Source organism: Heterodontus francisci, chromosome 32 (assembly GCF_036365525.1).
Source record: "Heterodontus francisci isolate sHetFra1 chromosome 32, sHetFra1.hap1, whole genome shotgun sequence".
In the NCBI taxonomy this organism is placed as follows: Eukaryota; Metazoa; Chordata; class Chondrichthyes; order Heterodontiformes; family Heterodontidae; genus Heterodontus; species Heterodontus francisci.
In genome coordinates, this window is record NC_090402.1 from 10,577,802 (window position 1) to 10,603,802 (window position 26,001).

The 26,001-nt window shown below is 42.3% G+C and overlaps 1 protein-coding gene across 2 annotated transcripts in view; it reads left to right on the forward strand.

Annotated features, from left to right (window-relative positions):
* lhx3 (LIM homeobox 3) overlaps positions 1-26,001 on the forward strand; it is a 54,573-nt gene that overhangs the window by 22,535 nt on the left and 6,037 nt on the right. For both annotated transcript variants that reach the window (XM_068011848.1, XM_068011847.1), the window contains exons 3-4: positions 17,811-18,013; positions 19,083-19,234. In XM_068011848.1, coding sequence (XP_067867949.1) covers positions 17,811-18,013; positions 19,083-19,234 — 355 coding nt within the window. The remainder of the gene's footprint in view (positions 1-17,810; positions 18,014-19,082; positions 19,235-26,001) is intronic.

Sequence of the window (26,001 nt, forward strand, 5' to 3'; positions counted from 1 at the left end):
TGCCATGATCTTCGGCGTGGCGGCTGGCACTCCTGTGTCTTCAGATCCCCGTCCTGGGAAACGCAGCACCACACTGGTGGGGAGTGGGGAGGAGGTAAGTTTGTCAGTTCAGAGGGCGGGGTGTGGGGGTGGTGGGGGGTGGTGAACAGGACACGGGGTCAAATAAACGTAATGGGTTGAATCTTAAACTTTGTGTAGTTTGTTGGGGGAAAGGTCAGATGTAAAAGGTAAGTGTTTTGGGGGGGATGGGCAAAAAGTTATTGTTATTGTTATTGGGGGGGGTGGGAAAGAGGCATGATAAATCTATTTATTTACTTTTGGGGTGTTACTTCTTTAATATTTAAATGTGCTGGGAGAGCTGGCTGCCCTTGAAAAATGGCGCCAGTGCCTGCACACAGGCAGCTGATGCCATGCCATGGATGGACAACCCGCCCTTCCAATTGATTGGAGGGGGTCGGGGGGATGCCATGGCTATTTAAATGAGCCGCCACACAGGAGATTGCAGTGGCTCTTTGGTGGGCTGTGTTTTTTTGAGCTCGCCGCCGATCTCAGCCCAGTGTGTGCGACATCTATGTTTCACTGAAGGAAATCTGACACCTGTTGCAGGCACACCTGCAGGCTCAGAGCAGGGTGAGGACAGCGTGTCAGTAGCTATAAAGATAACTGTGGCCTTGAGCTATTTTCCAGGCTGGTGCAGGCAACATCTTCATCAGCTCGCAGTTCACTGTCTACCTTTGTATACGGGAGGTCACTGGCTCTCTGTATGCAAAAAGAGAGGAATATATTGTATTCTTTATTTCCAGAGAGAAGCAGGTGGAACGAGCATGTGGCTTAATCAGCATAGCGGCCTTCTCAATGGTGCAAGATGCCATTGACTGCAAACATCTCGCTTTGTGGGCAACACATTTAAATTCAGAGATGTACTGCAACCAGAAAGGGCATCACTCCCTCAATGTCCAGCTGGTGTGTGCGACTATACTCAATGCATCATGCAAGTCAATGTCCATGATCCAGGCATCAGACATGTTGATTTTATTCTGTGCCAGTCCACATATGAGCCACTATGAGAATCTAGAGGGAGACTACTGGATGACAAGGGCTTTCTGCTCCCACCTAGCTCATGGCTCCAGTGCCCAACCCACACACATGTGGTAGCAGGTGACTAACAAGAGCTACGCTGCCACATGAAATGTATTTGTGCAGACCATTGGGGTGCTTAAGCAACACTTACGCTCTCTACACTGCCCTGGAAGAGCCTTGCAGTACTATCCAGAGCACGTGTCACCATCTGCTATATTCTGCTCAATCTCACAATCATGAGGGCTCTTGCCACCAGGTGTACAGTAAATGGCTGAAGAATAGGACGAGGAAGCGGAGGAGCAGGAGGAAGAGAGGAGAAAACCAACATAGTCATATACTGAAACAAAAACAAGAAATGCTGGAATCACTCAGCAGGTCTGGCAGCATCTGTGGAAAGAGAAGCAGAGTTAACGTTTCGGGTCAGTGACCCTTCTTCGGAACTGACAAATATTAGAAAAGTCACAGATTATAAACAAGTGAGGTGGGGGTGGGGCAAGAGATAACAAAGGAGAAGGTGCAGATTGGACCAGGCCACATAGCTGACCAAAAGGTCACGGAGAAAAGGCAAACAATATGTTAATGGTGTGTTGAAAGACAAAGCATTAGTACAGATTAGGTGTGAATACACTGAATATTGAACAGCAGCAAGTGCAAACCTGAAGAAAAACAACCTGAACAAAACAGTGGGTAAGCAAACTGAACAAACTAAGATGAAATGAAATAAATGCAAAAAAAATCGTAAAAAATGTAAAAAGGAATGTAAAAAAAAGGAAGAAAAAATAACTAAAAATGAAAGTAAAATGGGGGGCTGTCATGCTCTGAAATTATTGAACTCAATGTTCAGTCCGGCAGGCTGTAGTGTGCCTAATCGGTAGATGAGATGCTGTTCCTCGAGCTTGCGTTGATGTTCACTGGAACACTGCAGCAATCCCAGGACAGAGATGTGAGCATGAGAGCAGGGGGGAGTGTTGAAATGGCAAGCAACCGGAAGCTCAGGGTCCTGCTTGCGGACTGAGCGGAGATGTTCCGCAAAGTGGTCACCCAGTCTGCGCTTGGTCTCCCCAATGTAGAGGAGACCACACTGTGAGCAGCGAATACAGTATACTACATTGAAAGAAGTACAAGTAAATCGCTGCTTCACCTGAAAGGAGTGTTTGGGGCCTGGGATAGTGAGGAGAGAGGAGGTAAATGGGCAGGTATTACACCTCCTGCGATTGCAGGGGAAGGTGCCCTGGGACGGGGACGAGGTGGTGGGGGTAATGGAGGAGTGGACCAGGGTGTCGCGGAGGGAACGATCCCTTCGGAATGCTGACAGGGGAAGGGAGGGGAAGATGCGACTGGTAGTGGCATCACGCTGGAGGTGGCGAAAATGGCGGAGGATGATCCTTTGGATACGGAGGCTGGTGGGATGAAAAGTGAGGACAAGGGGAACCCTGTCACGGTTCTGGGAGGGAGGGGAAGGGGTGAGGGTAGAGGTGCGGGGAATGGGTCGGACACGGTTGAGGGCCCTGTCAACCACAGTGGGGGGAAATCCTCGGTTGAGGAAAAAGGAGGTCATATCAGAAGCACCGTCATGGAAGGTAGCATCATCAGAGCTGATGCGTCGGAGACGGAGAAACTGGGAGAATGGAATGGAGTCCTTACAGGAGGTAGGGTGTGAAGAAGTGTAGTCGAGGTAGCTGTGGGAGTCAGTGGGCTTATAATGGATATTGGTAGACAACCTATCCCCAGAGATGGAGACGGAGAAGTCGAGGAAGGGAAGGGAAGTGTCAGAGATGGACCATGTAAAGGTGAGAGAAGGGTGGAAATTGGAAGCAAAGTTGATAAAGTTTTCTAGTTCCGGGTGGGAGCAGGAAACGGCACCGATACAGTCATCAATGTACCGGAAAAAGAGTTGGGGGAGGGGGCCTGAGTAGGACTGGAACAAAGAATGCTCGACATATCCCACAAAAAGACAGGCATAACTAGGACCCATGCGGGTACCCATAGCGACACCTATAGTCATATACTGACTGGACCGTCTGTTCATTCAACTGTGGTACCAACGAATACAACCCAAACTGAACATTCAACAACCGTCTCAATCCAACCCAACCTTATCAATCTAACAATCCAATATGCCAATCAAAAGTCAATAACCACCCTGTGACAGCTGTGACTCAGTTGGTAGCACTCTTGCCTCTGAGTCTCTAGGTTCAAGTCCCGCTCCAGGATATAAACACTAAAATCAAGGCTGACAGTTGTAAAATATCCTGTGACACAATTTTGAAGAAGAGGAGGGGAGTTATTCCCAACCAATATTTGTTCCTCAATCCGCATCACAAAAACTGATAATCATTATTACATCGCTGTTTGTGGGAGCTTGCTGTGCACAAATTTGCTGCCATGTCTCCTACGTTACAACAGTGACTACACTTCAAAGTATTTCATTGGTTGTAAAGCGATTTGAGATGTCCAGTGCTCGTGAATGGTGCTATATAAATGCAAGTCATTATTGTGCATATCCTTGGTGCCTGCCTTCCTTGGCCTTCGCCTGTCCTCGTACTTCTTAGTTTTTTTTAGTTTTAGAGATACAGCACTGAAACAGGCCCTTCGGCCCACCGAGTCTGTGCCGACCATCAACCACCCATTTATACTAATCCTACACTAATCCCATATCCCCACCTGTCCCCATATTTCCCTACCACCTTCCTATACTAGGGGCAATTTATAATGGCCAATTAACCTATCAACCTGCAAGTCTTTGGCATGTGGGAGGAAACCGGAGCACCCGGAGGAAACCCATGCAGACACAGGGAGAACTTGCAAAACTCCACACAGGCAGTACCCAGAATTGAACCCGGGTCACTGGAGCTGTGAGGCTGCAGTGCTAACCACTGCTGCCACTGTGCCGCCCCCACTTCTATGCAGTGTTACCCCAGTGTCTGCATTACGACTGGTGGAAGGCTGCTGACCTCATGCAGCTCTGGCCCTAGAAGGTCTGGCTTTAGAATGCACCACCTCGAGATGGGAAGCAGCAGTCTAGGGTGACTGGCTAACAGGCAACAGCAAGGGCACCAGCGGAGTGGCAGTAGTGGGAAGACAAAAGCTGTCATCCAGAGAGATGATAGCAGGTTCATACTCCACAGCAACACTGCCACTCCTCAGGGATGGTGCCTCAGCAATCCTAGAAAACTGTTGGAGGACAGATTGCTGGACTGCTATGAAACCCTGACAGCCCCTTTGAGCACTGGTAGTCTTGATAGCAGCAGTCTGAGCATTTGAAGCAGCCAGCTGAGTTTGCATGACTTCAGTCTGAACTTCCACTGCAGCACTCAGACCTTGGCTGGGGCTTCTGCTTGGGCTGCAATGGAAGCTGAGACATCAGCTATCAGACGCTGCATCATGGTTGTGTCCACACACATGGTGATGTAGTTGGAAATGATGGGATCCAAACTCTGCATAAAACCATGTGCAAAGTTAGTGTTGGACTTCTCCATGCTCTGTAACAGTGACTGTAGGCTTTCTGGTAGGCCTACCAATGCAGTAAGCATTTATTTGTGCATATCCTTCAGCCTTTTTGTGTTCCAAAGTCAGGGGGCTGGTAAATTCCAGCCTATAGTGTGATGCTTGCAGCTATGCTAACTGTGTGAGGGTAAGGTTAAGCTATGAATCTGAAATGTGAGTTGTGATTGATGGAGATTGTTGGTAGGTAAATGATGGGTTCGGGTGCATTGAACAGATTGTGAGGCTGGTGATGCAATTGGAGGGGTATGGCATTTGAAGATGCATTCTGTGACTCTGACCACTTTTGTGAGGTCATTGAACTTGATGTACTTCATCCATGTCCTTGGGGCATTGACAATGATTGCTATGTGCTCCCACTGCCTTCACAGGGTCTGTCTGAAGAGTCTCCTAGTCCCTGTGGACAGAGGACCTCTCTCCTTCTGTCCATCCCTGCACTAAGGCCTCCAGTGCTGCGTTGAAGAACCTTGCAGCTCACTGTCTACCCTGTTGTGCCATAGTCATTCTTGCAAGTCAGGCACTCTTCCCCAGCCAATTCCAGTAACTGCTGCAGTGAAAGTGCATCACCCCTTTCAGAAGTGCAGGCTGGCTTTCAGCTGAACTCGTGCTAGCTCTCAAGATTTTGAACCTCCAGCTCAGGCGTGCTTAGTGCTGGCTGTATGCTGCAGTTATGTAAATCAGCAGCCAGTATATAGTTTACATGCTGCCTGCAATGGAAGCAACAAGTAAGGGTTAATCACACATGGTGATCCCTGCAACCGTTTTTGGGCTGTATTGAATGTTGCACCTTATATCTATTCTTCTATCAAGGTATCATACTGTTATCTATATGGATGAACAATTTATCTCTCTATCTGCCAAATAAATCTATTTATACATCAGGGTGTTACATCTATACATCAATCTGTGAGCTCTATCCATTTATCTTTCAGGGTAAAATATGTATCTATTAGGGTACTTTATCTACTTATCTGTCTTAGTACATAAGAACATAAGGACCTAAGAAATAGGAATTAGAGTGGCCATTCGGCCCCTTGAGCATGCTGCACAATTCAATAAAACCATGGCTGATCTTCTACCTCAGCTACACCTTCCTGCACTATCCCCATATCCCCTGATTCACTTAGTATGCAAAAATCTGTCAATTTCTGACTTGACTACACTCAACAACTGAGCATCCACAGCTCTCTGGGGTAGAGAATTACATAGGGTCCCAACTCTTTGAGTGAAGAAACCTTTTGTCAGCTCAGTCCTAAATGGCCAACCATTTATTCTGAATCTGTAACTCCTAGTTCTAGACTCCCCAGCCAGAGGAAACATCCTCCCAGCATCTCCCCTGTCAAGCCCCTTAAGAATGTTATATGTTTCCATGAGATCACCTTTCATTTTCCTAAATTCTACTCAATCGCTCTTCATAGGACAATCCCCACAACCCAGGAATCAGTCTAGTGAACCTTTCTTCACTCCCTCTGAGGCAAGTAAAGCCTTGCGTAAGTAAGGAGACCAAAACTGTACACAGTTCTCTAGGTGTGATATCACCAAGGCCCTCAACAATTCTTTTACTCCAATCCCTTTGCAGCAAAGGCTAACATACCATTTCCTTTCCTAATTGTTTGCTGCATCTGTGTGTTAACCTTCTATGATTCATGTACAAAGTCACCCAGGTCTCTCTGAATACCAACATTTCCCAGACTCTCACCATTTAAAAATATTCTGCTTCTCTAATTTTCCTAGCTATTTCTCCACATTATATTCCATCTGCCACATTCTTGCCCAGTACTTAAGTTGTCTAAATACTTTTTCAGCCTCTTTGTGTCATCCTCACAGCTTAACTTCCCATCTAACTTTGTATCATCAGCAAACTTGGATACATTACACTAGATTCCCTCATCTAAGTCATTGATATAGATTGTAAATAGCTGAGGCCCAAGCACTGATCCTTGTGATATTCCACTAGTTACAGGGCTACCAACCCAAAATGTTCTATTTATTTCTACTTTCTATCTTCAGCCTGTTAATCAATCCTCAATCCATGAGCCCTAATTTTGTGTCATAACCTCTTGTGCTGCATCTTATTGAATTTTTTTTGAAAATTCAAATACACTCCAAGCACTGATTCACTGTTTCACCTTTAACCACTGTACTAGTTACATCTTTAAAAAAACTCTAACAGAATTGTCAAACATGATTACCCTTTTGCAAATATATGTTGACTCCGCCCAAATATATTATGATTTTCTGAGTGCCCTGTTACCACGTTTGTCATAATAGATTCTAGCTTTTCCCTCCTACTGATGTCAGGTTAACTGGCCTGTAGTTCCTTATTTTCTCTGTCTGTCCTTTACTGAATAGCAGGATTATGTTTGTTACCTACCAATCCATGTGGACTGTTCTTGAATCTAGGGAGTTCTGAAAGATCAAAACTAATGGATCCACTATTTCTGTAGCCACCTCCTTTAAAACCCTAGTCATAGGTCATCAGGTGCAAGGTATTTGTCAGCTTTTAGTGCCATTACTTTATCCAGTACTGTTCCTTTGCTAGTAATAATATTCTTAGCTTCCTCATTTTAACTAGACACTTAGTTGGCCATTTCTTCCAGAATGCTTTTTGTGTCTTCTATAGTGGAGACAAATATAAAGTATTTATTTAATATCACTACCATTTCCTTATTCTCCATTATAATTTATTCTGTACCGTATCTATGTATCTATCTGGATACCATATCTACATCACTATCAGAGTACTGTTTCTACTCCTCTGACTGGATGTTATATCTATTTATCAATTTGTATACTGAATCTCTTTACCTATCTGGGTATTGTAAATATTTATCTCTCTGAGATAGCAAAACTGGAGTCAATGGGAATCAGGGGGAAAACTCTCTGCTGGTTAGAGTCATACCTAGCGCAAAGGAAGATGGTTGTGGTTGTTGGAGGTCAATCATCTGAGCTCCAGGACATCACTGCAGGAGTTCCTCAGGATAGTGTCCTAGACCCAACCATCTTCAGCTACTTCATCAATGACCTTCCTTCAATCATAAGGTCAGAAGTGGGGATGTTCGCTGATGATTGCACAATGTTCAGCACCATTCGCGACTCCTCAAATACTGAAGCAGTCCGTGTAGAGATGTAACAAGACCTGGACAATATCCAGGCTTGGGCTGATAAATGGCAAGTAACATTTGCGCCACAAGTGCCAGGCAATGACCATCTCCAACAAGAGAAAATCTAACCATCTCCCCTTGACGTTCAATGACATTACCATTGCTGAATCCCCCACTATCAACATCCTAGGGGCTACCATTGACCAGAAACTGAACTAGAGTAGCCATATAAATACCGTGGCTATAAGAGCAGGTCAGAGGCTGGGAATCCTGAGGCGAGTAACTCACCTCCTGACTCCCCAAAGCCTGTCCACCATCTACAAGGCACAAGTCAGGAGTGTGATGGAATACTCTCCACTTGCCTGGATGGGTGCAGCTCCAACAACACTCAAGAAGCTCGACACCATCCAAGACAAAGCAGCCCGCTTGATTGGCACACGATCCACAAACTTGCACTCCCTCCACCACTGACGCACAATGGCAGCAATGTGTACCATCTACAAGATGCACTGCACCTTCCAAACCTGCGACCTCTACCACATCAAAGGACAAGAGCAGCAGATGCATGGGAACATCACCACCTGCAAGTTCCCATCCAAGTCACATACCATCCTGACTTGGAACTATATCGCCGTTCCTTCACTGTCGCTGGGTCAAAATCCTGGAACTCCCTTCCTAACAGCACTGTGGGTGTACCTACCTCACATGGACTGCAGTGGTTCAAGAAGGCAGCTCACCACCACCTTCTCAAGGGCAATTAGGGATGGGCAATAAATGCTGGCCTGGCCAGTGATGCCCACATTCCATGAATAAATAAAAAAAAGTACTGTATTCATTTATCTCTCTGGGTACTGCATTTATCTATCTGGGTACAGTGTCTAATTATCTCTCTGGATACTGTATCTATTTATTTGACTGTGTACTGTATTCATTTATCTATTCTGGGTGCTGTATCTATTGATCTGTCAGGGTAATGTATCTATTGTTCTATCTGGGTAATATATCCATTCATCTATTAGGGTAAAGTATCTATTTATTTGTCTTAGTACATAAGGACATAAGGACATAAGAAATAGGAATTGGAGTGGGACAATCGGCCCCTCGAGCCTGATCCGCAATTCAATAAGACCAATGCCGATCTTCTACCTCAGTTATACCTTCCTGCACTACCCCGCGCGCCCCCCCCCCCCCCCACCGCCCCCCCCCCCCCCCCCCCATAAGCCCTGATTCCCTTAGTATCTAAAAATCTGTCAATTTCTGACTTGAATATACTCAACAACTCAGCATCCACAGCTCTCTGGGGTAGAGAATTCTAAAGGTTCCCAACCCTTTGAGTGAAGAAATTTATCATCTCAATCCTAAATGACCAACCACTTATTCTTAGTCTGTAATTCCTAGTTCTAGACTCCCCAGCCAGAGGAAACATCCTCCCAGCATCCACTCTGTGAAGCCCCTGAAGAATGTTATATGTTTCCATGAGATCACCTTTCATTCTCCTATATTCTAGGGTATATAGTCAATCTCTCTTCATAGGACAATCCCCACATCCCAGGAATCAGTCTAGTGAACCTTTGTTCATTCCCTTTAAGGCACTCCTTTCCTTCAGTAAGGATACCAAATCTGCACACAGATATCACAGCGTGATATCACCAAGATCCTATACAATTCTTATACTCCAATCCCTTTGCAGTAAAAGCTAGCGAACCATTTCCTTTCCTAAATACTTACTGCACCTATGTGTTAACCTTCTGAAATTTATGTACAAGGTCACCCAGGTCCCTCTGAATACCAACATTTCCCAGACTCTCAGCGTTTAAAAAATATTCTGCTTCTCCAATTTTCCTAGTTATGAAGATAACTTCACATTACTCCACATTATATTCCATCTGCCACATTCCTGCCCAGTTACTTAACCTGTCCAAATCTTTTTTCAGCCTCTTTGTGTCATCCACACAGCTTAACTTCCCATTTAACTTTGTTTACAAACCTGGATACATTACACTAGATTCCCTCATCTAAATCAATGATATAGATTGTAAATAGCTGAGGCCCAAGCACTGATCCTTGTGGTATTCCACTAGTTACAGGCTACCAACCTGAAATGACCTGTTTATTCCTACTTTGTGTCCTTCCTGTTAACCAATCCTCAATCCATGTGAATGCACTAGTGCCAATCCCATGAGCCCTAATTTTGTGTAATAACCCCTTGTGCAGCATCTTATTGAATGCTTACTGAAAATCTAAATACACTCCATCTACTGATTCACTGTTTCCTCTTTAACCACCCTTAGTTATATCCTCAAAGAAACTCTAAAAGAATTGTCAAACACGATTACCCTTTTGCAAATCTGTGTTGAATCAGCCCAAACAAATTATGATTTTCTAAGTGCCCTGTTACCATGTCTGTCATAATTGATCCTAGCATTTTCCCTCCTACTGAGGTCAGGTTAAATCCGATAGTTCCCTATTTTCTCTGTCTGTCCTTTGCTGAATAGCAGGATCAATCCATGTGGACCATTCTTGAATCTAGGGAATTCTGAAAGCTCAAAACCAATGGATCCACTAATTCTGTAGTCACCTCCTTTAAAACTCTCAGGTTAGGTCATCAGGTGCAAGGTATTTGTTGGCTTTTAGTGCCATTAGTTCAGTGACATTGCCACTATGCCACCATCTCCCCTCTACCTGGGTACTGTATGTATTTATCTATTTGGGTAATTTGTATATCTATCTGGGTACTGTAAATACTTATCTATCTGGTGCAGTATCTATTCATCATCTGGGTACTGTGAATATTTCTCTTTTTGGGTAGTGTATCTATTTATCTATCTGGGTACGGTATCTATTTTTCTATCTGTGTACTGTAAATATTTATCTATCTGGGTATCTATTTATGGTACTGTATTTATTTATTTCTTGAGCACTGTATCTATTCATTGATCTGGGTACTGTATTGATTCATTTATCTGAGTACTGTGTCTATTTATCAATCTGAGTACAGTATCTATTTATCTCACAAGGTACTGTATTTATCTATCTGAGTAGAGTATTTTAAGTACCTCTCTGGGCATTGCTTCTATTTATTTATCTAAGTATTGTATGCATTTGTCTCTTTTGGTAATGTATATATTTATTTATCTGGGCACAGTATCTATTCAACAATCTGGGCACAATATCTATCTGTGTATTGGATCTATTCATCTACTTGGGTAATATATCACTATATCTCTCTGGACACAATATATATTTATCTATCTGGGAAATCCATCTATTTGTCTATCTGTGTACTGTACCTATCTATCTAGCTGGGTACTGTATCTATTTATCTACCTTGGTATTGTATCTATTTATCTATGAGGGTACAATATTCATTTGTCTATCTGGGATTGTATATATTTGCCTTTCTATGTATTGCATCTATTTATTTTACATGGGTGCATGTATTTATTTCTCTATCTGGGGTAGAATATTTATCTATCTGGGTACAATATCTATTTCTCTATCTAATGCTGTGTCCAACTGTCTGGGTCGAGTATCCATTTATCTATCTGTGTGCTGTAGGTATTTATCTCTCAGGGCAATGAATGTATTTATCTGTCTGGGTATGTATCCATTTATCTATCTGGGTACTGTATGCATGTATCTATCTGCATTCTGTACTTATTTATATATTTGGTAGAGTATTTATTTATCCATCTGGGTACTGTGTCTATTTATCTAATTGAGTACAGTATTGATTTATTTATCATGGTGCGGTATCAATTTATCTCTCTGAGTACTGTATTGTTTTTATCTATTTGTGGACAGGGTCTATTTATCTATCTGGATACAATATTTAGTTAAATCACTGAGTACTGTATAGAATCATAGAGTGTTTATGACACAGAAAGAGGCCACGTGGCCCATAGTATCAGTATCTGTTTATCTAACTGGAGTGTAATATATTTACGTCACTGAATATTGTATCTATTTATTTATATGGGTACAGCATCTATTTATCTATGTGGGTACAGAATCTACTTATATATCTGAGTAGACTATGTAGTTATCAACAGGATACTGTTTTAATGTGTGTCTCTGAGTACTGTGTCTGTTTATCTATCTGGGTACAGTATATATTTATCTGTGTACAGAATCTATCTGTGTATTGGATCTATTTTTCTATTGGGTTACTGTATCTATATATCTCCTGGTGCTGTATTTATTTATCTATTTGGGAACTCTCTCTATTTATCTATCTGTGTACCATATCTTCTTCTTTCTTTTGGGCCTCCTTATCTCGAGAGACAATGGATACGCGCCTGGAGGTGGTCAGTGGTTTGTGAAGCAGCGTCTGGAGTGGCTATAAAGGCCAATTCTGGAGTGACAGGCTCTTCCACAGGTGCTGCAGAGAAATTTGTTTGTTGGGGCTGTTGCACAGTTGGCTCTCCCCTTGCGCCTCTGTCTTTTTTCCTGCCAACTACTAAGTCTCTTCGACTCGCCACAATTTAGCCCTGTCTTTATGGCTGCCCGCCAGCTCTGGCGAATGCTGGCAACTGACTCCCACGACTTGTGATCAATGTCACACGATTTCATGTCGCGTTTGCAGACGTCTTTATAACGGAGACATGGACGGCCGGTGGGTCTGATACCAGTGGCGAGCTCGCTGTACAATGTGTCTTTGGGGATCCTGCCATCTTCCATGCGGCTCACATGGCCAAGCCATCTCAAGCGCCGCTGACTCAGTAGTGTGTATAAGCTGGGGGTGTTGGCCGCTTCAAGGACTTCTGTGTTGGAGATATAGTCCTGCCACCTGATGCCAAGTATTCTCCGAAGGCAGCGAAGATGGAATGAATTGAGACGTCGCTCTTGGCTGGCATACGTTGTCCAGGCCTCGCTGCCGTAGAGCAAGATCTATTTACTTTATTTATTTATCTATCTAGGGACTGTATCAATGTATGTTGCTGAGTATTGTATTTATTTATCTACCTGGATCCAGTATCTATCTATCTGGTTACTGTATCTGTTTATCTAATTCTCTCCCAGAGCATGTATCTATTTATTAAGTGGCAACAGAATGTGTTTATCTAACTGGGTACATATCTATTTATCATTCAGGACACAATATCTATTTAAGTCTCAGAGTACTGTAATATTGTATCTACCTGGGTACACGATTTGTTTATCTATCTGGGTGCTGTATCTATTTACCTATCATGTTGTCTATCTGTGTCTCTGATTACTATATACATTTATTTCTCTGGGTATAGTATTTATTCATCTATCTGGGTACATTATCTATTTATCTATATGTGTATTTTATCCATTTATCTGTATGGGTACATTAATTTTTCTCTGCTACTGTATCTATTTATATATCTGCATGCTCTTTCTATTTATCTCCCAGAGTGCAGTATCAATTTATCTACCTGGGACTGTATATATTTGTCTGTTTAATTACTGTATTACAGCGAGGCCTGGACAACGTATGCCAGCCAAGAGCGACGTCTCAATTCATTCCATCTTCGCTGCCTTCGGAGAATACTTGGCATCAGGTGGCAGGACTATATTTCCAACACAGAAGTCCTTGAAGCGGCCAACATCCCCAGCTTATACACACTACTGAGTCAGCGGCGCTTGAGATGGCTTGGCCATGTGAGCCGCATGGAAGATGGCAGGATCCCCAAAGACACATTGTACAGCGAGCTCGCCACTGGTATCAGACCCACCGGCCGTCCATGTCTCCGTTATAAAGACGTCTGCAAACGCGACATGAAATCGTGTGACATTGATCACAAGTCGTGGGAGTCAGTTGCCAGCATTCGCCAGAGCTGGCGGGCAGCCATAAAGACAGGGCTAAATTGTGGCGAGTCGAAGAGACTTAGTAGTTGGCAGGAAAAAAGACAGAGGCGCAAGGGGAGAGCCAACTGTGCAACAGCCCCAACAAACAAATTTCTCTGCAGCACCTGTGGAAGAGCCTGTCACTCCAGAATTGGCCTTTATAGCCACTCCAGGCGCTGCTTCACAAACCACTGACCACCTCCAGGCGCGTATCCATTGTCTCTCGAGATAAGGAGGCCCAAAAGAATTACTGTATTTATTTATCTACATGGGTGCATGTGTTTATTTATCTGTCTGGGTACAATATCTATTTATCTATCTTGATGTTGTATCTATTTCTCTGTTAGGGCAAGGTATCTATTTATCCATCAGGGTACTGTATCTATTTAACTAACTGAGTACAGTATCAATTTATTTATCATCGTACAATATCAATATATCTACTTATCTATATGGATACAAATATCTATTTAAGTCACTGAGGACTGTATCTATTTGCCTATCTGGATACATCTGCATACAATATCTATTTATCTGTCCGGGCACTGTATCTAGTTATCTACCTGGGTACGGTATCCATTTATCTGTCAAGGTACATATCTGTTTATCTATCTGTGTACAGTAACTATTTATCGATCTGGGTACTGCATCTTTTATTTATCTGCATACTGTATCTATTTATCTAAAAAGGTACTTCATCTTTTATCTATCTGGGTACCGTATCTTTTTTAATCTGGGTACTGTTTCTATTTATCTATCTGGATACTGTATCCTTTATTTATCTGGGTACTGTATCTATTTATCTCTGGATGCAGTATCTATTTATCTATCAAGGTACTGTATCTATTTATCTATCTGGGAGCCGTATCTAATTATCTCTCTGGGTGCCGTATCTATTTATCTCTCTGGGTGCAGTATCTATTTATCTATCAAGGTACTGTATCTATTTATCTATCTGTGTACTGTATCTATTTATCTCTCTGGGTGCAGTATCTATTTATCTATCAAGGTACTGTATCTATTTATTTATCTGGGTTCTGTATCTATCTCTCTGGCTGTTATATCTATTTATCTATCAAAGTACAGTATTTATTTATTTATCTGGGCATGGTATATATTTATCTATCTGTGTATAGTATCTATTTTTCTATCTAGGTACAGTATTTATCTATCTGGGTACTGAAACCATCTCCCTGTCAGGGTACAGTATCTATCTCTCTGGCTGCTGTTTCTATTCATCTCTCTGGGTGTGGTATCTATTTATCTATCTGGGTTCAGTGTCTGTTTATCTATTCCAGTATAGTATCTATTTATCCCTCTGGGCACAGTATCTATTTATCTATCAGGGTGCAGTATCTATTTATATCTCTGAGACATTATTTATTTATCTATCTGGGTATTCTGTGTATTTCTCTGTTTGGATAATATATCTATATCTCTCTGGGCACAGTGTATTTTTATCTGTCTGGGTAGTGTATTTATTTGTCTCTCTGGATGCTGTATCTATTTATCTCTCTGGATACAGTATCTGTTTATCTATCAGGTGCAGTATCCATTTATATATCTGGGGAAATTATATTTATCTATCTGGGTACAGTTTCTGTTCAATTAACTCGGTACTGTATCTATTTATTTGCATGGGTGCTGAATATTTTTATCACTCTGCTTACTGCATCTATTTATCAGGTACAGTATCTATTTATCTATTTGGGCACATCATCTATTTTTATCTATCTCAGTACTGTATTTTTATATCAATCTGGGTACAATGTCTGTTTATTGATCTGAGTACAGTATTTATCTATATATCTGGGTACTCCGTTTATTGAATATCTGGGTCATGTATCTGATCATCAATCTGATCAAGATTGCAGGTAAGTCTATTTAAATGTATTCATTTTATTCATTTGACTATGTAATTGAGGTTCTGTCGCCCTTCTGGACCATCTTCAGGTCCCACACCTCCCCCTGCTACCCCCCAGTGCCACGGACCTCAACACAAGGGCTTGGTAAAATCCAGCCCTATCTATTTATTTAACTGTGTAAACTATCATTTCATTTCTCTGTATACTGAATTCTTCTCTCTGGGTACTGTATCTATTTATCTCTCTGTGTAATTTATTTATATATCTGTCTGAGTACAGTATCTATTTATCTCTCTAGCTATTACATTTATATCACTGGGCACTCAGCCTATTTTTCTCCATGGGTACTTCTAACTCTTTACTTAACCGGTATCTGTTTCTATTTAACTGTCTGGTATCATAGCTGTTTACCTATCTGGGTACAGTATGTATTTATCTGTCTGGGTTCTGTGCTTTTTATATCTCTTGTTATGTTATCTATTTATTTACCTGTGTACACTGTCCTATTATCTCTTTGGGTTCGGTATCTGTCTGGGCACTGAATTCTTCTCTCTGGGTAATGTATCAATTTATCTCTCTGGGTATTATATCCATTAATCGGTCTGGGTACTGTATCTATTTATCTATCTGGATACTCTGTCTATATTTATTTCACTGGATACATTATCAATTTATTTATCTGGTACTATATCTCTGAGAGTACAATATCTATTTATCTAATCTGGATACTATACATCTCTCTGTACATTGTACCTATTTATCTATATAGGTACAATACATATTTATCTCTCCTTGTTCAGTTCCACTTGCAACTTCTCAGATCATGAAGCAGACATGCTCACATGCAGCAAGATCTGTACAAGATTCTCGCTTGGGCTAATAAATGGCAAGTAATATTGTGCCAGACAAATGCCAGGTCATGACCATCTCAAACAAAAGAGAGTCTAGCCACTTCCCTTGACTTTCAATGTGATTACCATCACTGAATACCCCACCATCAATACCCTGGAGGTTACAGTGGCAGAAACTGGATGAACCACATAAATACTGTGGCTACAAGAGCAGGTCAAAAACTGGGTATTATACAGTAAGTAAATCATCTGACTTTTCAGAGCCTTTCCACCATCTACAAGGCACAAGTCAGGAGTGTGATGGAATACTCTCCATTTGCCTGGATGAGTGCGGCTCCAACAACACTCATGAAGCTCAAAACCATCTGGGACAAAGCAGCTTGCTTGAATGGCACCCCATCTAGCACCTCAAGCATTCATTCTCTCCACCACCTGCACACCATGGCAACAGTGTGTACTATGTACAAGTTGCACTGCAAAAACTTGCCAAGGCTTCTTTGACAGAATCTTCCAAATCTGCTACCTCTATCACCCGAAGACAAAGGCAGCAAGTGCATGGGAACACCACCACCTGGAAGATCCCCTACAAGTTATGCACCACCCTGACTTGGAACTATATCACTATTCCTTCACTGTCGCTGCATTACACTAAGCAACTGCACTGCAGGTGCATCCGCAACATATGATCGGTAGCAGTTCAAAAAGGCAGCTCACCACCGCTTTCTCAAGGGCAATTAATGACGCCTATATTCCATGAATGAATAAAAAGTTATATATCAGTGTGTTGTATCTATCTATCTCTCTAGGTGTTGTAAAATATTTTCCCTCTGGGTACTGTCTCTATTTATCAATCTGGATACAGTATCTATTTTTCTCTGTGGGCACCATAGCAATTTATCTATCAAACCGCAGTATCCATTTATCTGTCTGTTTATGGTATCGCTTTATCTCTAGGTCATATATCTGTTTATATGGCTGTGTACCGGATCGGTTTACCTTTTGGGTCATATATCTATTTGTCTGGGTGCTGTATCTATTTATCTATCAGAGTTCTGGATATTTTTATCTATCTGTTTATTTTGTCTGTGGGCATTAATTATTTACAGTATCTTTATTTTGCCAAAGTAGCTGCGTAGACGATTTAGGGTTCAGGTTAGCAACTAGCTCTGTGTAGTGTTTGTGTGTGTGCAGTAAGTTGCTGCGCATACTTTTGCACAACAGGATAATGCATACCTAGATACCTGCCTACATATAACCTTTATTTTTGTGTATACCGTCTCTCTATATTGTGCAGAATATCTGTCCATGTACAGTGGTTATGTAGCTGTGTGCAGTCAGTGGCAGCAACCTTAAAGCGTGCAAAGCCTGCTACCATGCACCTGGCTAACCATACTAGTGGACATGTATATCGGGCAGTTAAATTATATGTTGCTCTTTAAGCGGCGAATCTACATTCGTGCAGGAAATGAGAGCTCTGTCACTTAGTTCTAACTGTGGAAGCTCCCTTCAGTCCTATTCGCGTCCCGGTAGTCAGCAAGATCCCGATTCGATTCCACTGAGACCCTTTCTGGTCCTTTTTGTTGTTGCAGGAGATTTGGAAGGAAATGCGCCGCTTGTCAGCAGGGGATCCCTCCTACCCAGGTGGTCCGCAGGGCTCAGGATTTTGTGTATCACCTGCAGTGTTTTGCATGTATCGTTTGCAAACGACAACTAGCCACGGGGGATGAGTTTTACCTCATGGAAGACAGCAGGCTGGTCTGTAAAGGAGATTACGAGGCGGCGAAACAAAGAGGTGAGTTACAATGTCCCCACCTCCTCCGTACATTGTTTTTTTAAAAAACAGACTCGTTGCTCCTTAACTTCCAAATACAACAATAATATTAAATATGCAGAATTAATTTCTTGCTGTAATTAATAAGTCCACCGTCAAATCATGCTTAATTGACAAATTACAAGTAAATGAAATTGGACGTGATACATGTAATTGAAACGAGGGCCTGAAAAAAAGAGGACATGAGGCTGATGTTTTTGCCTGCTTGTTTTTTAAATTTTCTTCTCATATGGTCCGTATTAAGCATTACTGGTGCGGGTTTTCGTTCTGTTTTGACAGAACAGTAAGTCTACTCGCTGCAATGGAGGGCTACACGTACATTCAGGGTGTTTATAAAGTCCTTGTACAACTTTAATAACTTTGATAGAAGCAAAATGTAAACAGGACCTGGAAGCAAAATTCACACAGTTTTAAGACAGTTGGCTGTTGCCAACTGTGCAACAGCCCCGACAAACAAATTTCTCTGCAGCACCTATGGAAGAGCCTGTCACTCCAGAATTGGCCTTTATAGCCACTCCAGGCGCTGCTTCACAAACCACTGACCACCTCCAGGCGCTTATCCATTGTCTCTCGAGATAAGGAGGCCCAAAAGAAAGAAAAGAAGACAATACAGTTCAAATTACTAGGCTCAATATAACCGTCATCTTTTGTGATACATGGTTCAATCCGATTTTCCAACCCGCTAAAAACATTCTTGCTGAAATAAAATGAAAGTTAACATAGCATTTGCAACATTAACATTTAAAAAATGTGTAGAGATACACACAGACTCATAAATACTCATACACACTCAACATTTACACCTAAGCAGATTCTCACAGACACCACCATACATGCACCTACACCCAGTCACCCAAACACAGGCATGGTCGCACACAACACTGATATGTTTTATAAGATATATGTTTTATCTTCTTTCTGCACCCCGCGTAGCACCTGTTAAACAGGTACTGGCAGAAGCCATTCTACCCTGGTTATTTACATACTCTTTGGCTCAGATCACGCGAATGGATTTTTCATTTACTTTCAGAAGCAGAAACCAACGCCAAGAGACCACGAACTACAATCACTGCCAAACAGTTAGAGACTTTGAAGAATGCCTATAACAATTCCCCCAAACCAGCTCGTCATGTGCGCGAACAGCTTTCCTCTGAAACCGGGTTGGACATGCGTGTGGTTCAGGTCTGGAAATTTTGGAGATTTTTCTTTTTAAACTCTAACTGCTGGAAATCTGAAACGAGAACTGAGAATACTAGATATAGCAGGTCCATCGGTATCTGTAAAGAGGAATTAAAAGCAAAATACAACAGATGCAGGAAATCTGAAACAAAAACAAAGTGCTGGAAATACTCAACAGGTCAGGCAGCATCTGTGGAGCGAGAAACAGAGTTAATGTTTCAAGTCGATATTCACTCTCCCAAAATGTGCGTTAACAGTTCAGGTATAGTTCCTCTCTAGCCAGCATCGGAAGGAGTCATTCTGCCCCCGATTGCGCTGTAATGGAATAGTCAGTGTGTTTCCATGAAGATTTATTTTTCTAGACGTTGTGAGCATTTTTGTAAAGAAATGCCAAACAAAGTCACCACATGTAGAGATCTGGGCAATTCAAGATAAATGCTTGAAGGGCATAACAGAAAGATGTAGGGCTTTGAGGAAAGAGCAGGGGAGTGGGACTAATTGGATGGCCCTTTCAAAGAGCACGATGGGCTAAATGGTCTATTTCTGTGCTGTATGATCCTATGAATTCGTGTCCGAATGTACCTTTATCTGAAACTACACAGCTATAACAGCAACCTAGTGAGCACTGGAGATATGCGAGCAAGGCTACAGTAAACTTATCATTTTTGCACAGGCCTGAAGTAATTCCCATAGTATTTTGATAGAGTAAATAGGGAGAAACTATTTCTAAAGACAGGAAGGTTGGTAACGATGGGGATAGATTTAAGGTAATTGGCAAAAGAATCAGAGGGGAGATAAGTATTTTTTGATGCAGCAAGCTGTTATGATCTGGAATGCACTCACTGAAAGGTGATGAAGCAGATTCAATAGAACTTTCCAAAGAGAATTGGATAATTACTTGAAGGGAATTTCTCTTTACAGGGCTGTGCAGAAAGAGCAGGGGAGTAGGATTAATTGGATAGCTCTATCAAAGAGCTGGCACAGGCACCTGGCCCGAATGGTGCCCTACATTGCTGTATCATTCTATGATTCCAACTGTGCATGTACATCTCAAGCGGAAGGACTCATTGTAATCTACTTATCTGAAGGAGCACACCAGCCTGGGACTGAAGTCCACCAACCACGTTGGTTGCTTTCAGTGGGCATTATGACAATGGTACAAATGACTGTTGGCAAAGTGATCACACGAATCCTCAACATATTCAAATCATAGTCATAGTCATTTATAGCACAGAAGAAGGCCGTTCGGCCCATTGAATCCATACCAGCTCTCCGCAGAGCTATGCAGTCAGTCCCATTCCCCGGCTCGATCCCCATAGCCCTTTATTGTCTATTTCTCTCAGGTGGCCATCCAACTTCCTCTTGAAGTCATTGATCATCTCCACTTCCACCACCCTTGTGGGCAGTGAGTTCCAGGTCATTACCACCTGCTGTGTAAAAAAAGTGCTTCCTCATATTCCCCCTGCATCTTTTGCCCAAAACTTTCAATCAGTGTCCCCTACTTCTTGTACCTTTTGTTAATGGGAACTGCTTTTCCTTCTCTAACTTACATAAGGCTGTCATAATCTTGTACACTTCTATTAAATCTCCCCTCAATCTCTTTTGTTCTAAGGCAAACAAACCCAGCCTTTCCAACCTAACCTTGTAACTAAAATCCTCCATCCCTGGAACCATTCTGGTAAATCTCAACTCCAACCTCTCAAGGACCCTCACATCCTTCCTGAAGTATGGTGATCAGAACTGGACACAATATTCCAGTTGGAGCCTAACCAGAGCTTTTTAAAGGTTCAGCATAGCTTCCGTTCTTTTGTACTTTATGCATCTATTTATGAAGCCCAAGATCCCATATGCTTTACTAACCACTCTCTCACTATGCCACATTGTTCTCTGCACTACTTTCATGGTGGGGTCCAGTGATTTATTTCAAATACAAGAGAGAGAAATTTGGAGTAAATTTGTTAAGTGTTCCTAACAGCATCACGGGCAGTGATGTGATTATGCTGACCAGTTTATGCATAGAATTTTACAGCACAGAAGCAGGCCATTCAGTCCAACAGCTCCTTGCCGGTGTTTTTGCTCCGTAGAACCTTACTTCATCTAGCCCTAACAACTTAACATGTTTCTGGACATTGTGTGTCAGGGCAGGGTTAGGCAATTATTTTTCCAGTATCTGGAAAGAGGTGTTAGAAATGGCAACAACAACTTATGTTTATATAGTGCCTTTAAAATTGTCCTAAGGCACTTCACAGGAGCATAATCATCTAAAAACTGACACCGAGCCAAAGAAAGAGATATATTAGGATAGGTAACCAAAAGCTTGATCAAAGAGGTACTTTTTAAGTAGGGTCTTAAAAGGGGGCAGAGAGAGATGGAGAGATTTAGGGAGGGAATTGCAGAGCTTGGGGCCTAGACAGCTGAAGCCACAGCCATCAATGGTGAAGCAAAGGGCATGTGAGTTGCACAATATTTATATACAGAAGGTGCTGTAGATGTATTGATTCCAAAAGGTGTTTATTGGGATGTTACAGTGGTAATTAGATGGTAATGATATACTGATAACATCAAAAGTGTGATCATTGCCTCAGTTCCTTGCTGATGGCCCCATTGGGTCAGGTTATCTAATGAGTGCCCTTTAAATGGACAGTTTATATTTCCTATTGTCCAAGCTGTCTGGGATAACCTTTAGACCAGATTCTAGGGTTAAACGTTAAGCCACACACTGCAGGACCAGGGGACAAAGGTATAATCTGGTAAAGGAAAGGTTGCAGTTATCCTTTGGAGGTAGTTTCAAATGTGATCCAGTTGTGGCAGTGGATCCAGGAACTCTGGAATTATTCAAAATGCAATGGAGCAAATCATTGCAACATAGCGGATTTGAAACAGCAGATTTTAAGGCTCCACAATGCAGCCTCGGCCATTTCAATCAAGGTTGCCGTTGTATCCTTGCTGTCCCTATGTCGGGATATGTGGCTGGTGCTTGGATCATGGGGCTAGCTTGGGGAGAGGGACTTCTCCTTGGCAATTGCAGGGGTGTCTGGGGATTTCAAAGTTACCAAGCATTACAAAGTATCTACAGCACAGAAACAGGCCATTCAGCCCAACATGTCCATGCCAGTGTTTATACTCCACACAAGCCTGCTCCCACCCCTCTTCATCAACATTTTCTTCTATTCTTTTCTCCTTCATGTGTTTATTGAGCTTCCCCTTAAATGCACATATGCTATTTGCCTCAACTACTCCTTGTGCTAGCGAGTGCCACATTCGAACCACTCTCTGGTAAAGAAATTTCTCCTGAATTCCTTATTGGATTTATTAGTGACTATATCCTCTAGTTCTAGGCTGGCCTGCAAATGGAAACGTGTTCTCTATGTCTACCCAATCAAACCTTTATATAATCTTAAAGACCTCTATTAGTTCACCCCTCAAGATGTGTGTACATCCTGTCACTGTACATTGCCTGTGGAAAGAAGCCGATTCAATGGAAAAAACTGTATCTTCTGCTCATCGTGTTTCTGTTGGTTAATTACCCAGTTCTGACAGTAACATCTATGAGTAAGTATTTAGTTACAGTGCCCGTTTACTGAAGGTCATCAGTGCTATAAGGCTTGAAACTCACTGCACACGAACTGCTAATGGCATAACATTTAAAGAGATGCACAGTTATGATTATTCAGCAGGAAATAGCCAATACTTAAGAAAAGAAACCCTTTCATCTGTTCTTTGTAATTAGTCACAGTTCAACCTGAAGCACCTCTTTCTGGGCCTCCTGTTAGAAAATAAAACTTCAACTCTGGGTACAAATTGAAGGAAAAAAATGAAGCTTCATTACATTTGTTGCCAATCTGATAGCAAGGGACCATTTAGAGGAACAGGTTCATGTGCAGAGCAAGTGGTTTTCTCTAAGGCTGCAAGGTCCATGATTGGGAGAAACTGCTGCTGAACCCATATTACTGTCACCCTGACAATCAAAAGGAAAGATTATAGCAAAGGGCTTTACAAGAAAACTAACGCTGCAATGTAATACTGGAGTCAGGCTCTGGCCTGGCTTCAGAGAGGTGCTTTGTGAGAAGGCAATTAATATTTTGAAAACAACAAAGTGCAGTTGACTTTGTTCTGCTGGCAGCATGCCCATGCTTGAAGCACTATTCATGCCCACTGCTCTCCGAGAAACCTGCCTGGACCCTTCTTTCACCATTCTGTTTACATAGTTATACTACCAAGAACTAATGTTTACATAGCCACATGGGTTCAGCAATGATATAAATGTTACAAAATTTGAGGTACCAGTTTTCCACCAGTTTGAACCAGTCGATTGTCTTGGGTTTGATGCCATTTGGAGTACAAACTCCAGTCCAATGCCAAACCTGGCTTGGAAAGTGTATGCAGATGTCTTAGATCCCCTGAGTGTTCTCTATACCCACTTGGAGTTGACTTAGATGTTTAGAGAGTGTGAAGAGTCCAACTCCTGCTCTCAACATTTCAAATTGAACACAAAACTCTTCAGGATAGGAAAATTGCAGTTCAAGCCAAGTAGTATAAACAAGGATAAAAGCAAAATACTGCAGATGCTGGAAATCTGAAATAAAAACAAGAAACGCTGGAAATACTCAGCAGGTCTGGCAACATCTTTGGAGAGAGAAGCTTCTCTCTCCACAGATGCTGCCAGACCTGCTATTTCCAGCGTTTCTTGTTTTTATTTAGTATAAACGAGGTACTGGCCGGCTGGAACCCATACTGCAACTAATGATGATAAGAATTTGCAATAATGCTCCTCTCTAACAGATAGTTCAAGGCCAGTTATGCTGCTGTTCCTGTCTCAATGTCATACCATTTTTGAATACAGTACAAGATCACTGCTCTGAGTGCATTCTTGACTACCTTGAGTCTTACCTGTTTTGGATTTCACAGCAATTGCAATACACCTACAACAGCATTGCAATAATTTTTTTAAATGTTTTGTTACTAACATTAAATGTTTCACTGGCATTCTGATCTTAGGGAGCCTGACCACAGTCATGCAGAACTGGCAGTATAACTCAATGATCTAAGTTTTGCACAATGCCAACTTATAGTAAAATGACATTTTTGACACACTCACATCAAAACATTTTGCCAAAGGTTGAAAACCAAAGCCTGCAATATCATCCCCAACAGCACAGAATCAAGTGGAGCAAGACCTCCAGAAGGTTATTTGGATGGTGATCTAACGTCCAGGGGCATCTTCACATTGAGCTATCAGCCTATGCATTGTACATACATTAACATATTTTAAAATTTGGTTCTCAATGTGTGGGCGACACTGGCAAGGCCATAATTACTGCTCATTCATAATTGCCCCGAGAGGTGATTAGAATTAGAATTAGAATTAGAATATTACAGCGCAGTACAGGCCCTTCGGCCCTCGATGTTGCGCCGATCATCTGACCTACACTATTCCATTTACATCCATATGTCTATCCAATGACCACTTAAATGCCCTTAAAGTTGGCGAGTCTACTACTGTTGCAGGCAGGGCGTTCCACGCCCCTACTACTCTCTGCGTAAAGAAACTACCTCTGACATCTGTCCTATATCTTTCACCCCTCAACTTAAAGCTATGTCCCCTCGTGTTTGCCATCCTCATCCGAGGAAAAAGACTCTCACTATCCACCCTATCTAACCCTCTGATTATCTTGTATGTCTCTATTAAGTCACCTCTCCTCCTCCTTCTCTCTAACGAAAACAACCCCAAGTCCCTCAGCCTTTCCTCGTAAGACCTTCCTTCCATACCAGGCAACATCCTAGTAAATCTCCTCTGCACCCTTTCCAAAGCTTCGACATCCTTCCTATAATGCGGTGACCAGAACTGCACGCAATACTCCAGGTGCGGCCTCACCAGAGTTTTGTACAGCTGCATCATGACCCCGTGGCTCTGAAACTCGATCCCCCTACTAATAAAGGCTAACACACCATATGCCTTCTTAACAGCCCTATTAACCTGGGTAGCAACTTTCAGGGATTTATGTACCTGGATACCAAGATCTCTCTGCTCATCTACACTACCAAGAATCTTCCCATTAGCCCAGTACTCTGCATTGCTGTTACTCCTTCCAAAGTGAATCACCTCACACTTCTCCGCATTAAACTCCATTTGCCATCTCTCAGCCCAGCTCTGCAGCCTATCTATGTCCCTCTGTACCCTACAACACCCTTCGACACTATCCACAACTCCACCGACCTTCGTGTCATCCGCAAATTTACTAACCCACCCTTCTACACCCTCATCCAGGTCGTTTATAAAAATGACAAACAGCAGTGGCCCCAAAACAGAACCTTGCGGTACACCACTAGTAACTAAACTCCAGGATGAACATTTGCCATCAACCACCACCCTCTGTCTTCTTTCAGCTAGCCAATTTCTGATCCAAAGCTCTAAATCACCTTCAACCCCATACTTGCATATTTTCTGCAATAGCCTACCGTGGGGAACCTTATCAAACGCCTTACTGAAATCCATATACACCACATCCACGGCTTTACCCTCATCCACCTGTTTGGTCACCTTCTCGAAAAACTCAATAAGGTTTGTGAGGCACGACCTACCTTTCACAAAACCGTGCTGACTATCGCAAATGAACTTATTCTTTTCAAGATGATTATAAATCCTGTCTCTTATAACCTTTTCCAACATTTTACCCACAACCGAAGTAAGGCTCACAGGTCTATAATTACCAGGGCTGTCTCTACTCCCCTTCTTGAACAAGGGGACAACATTTGCTATCCTCCAGTCC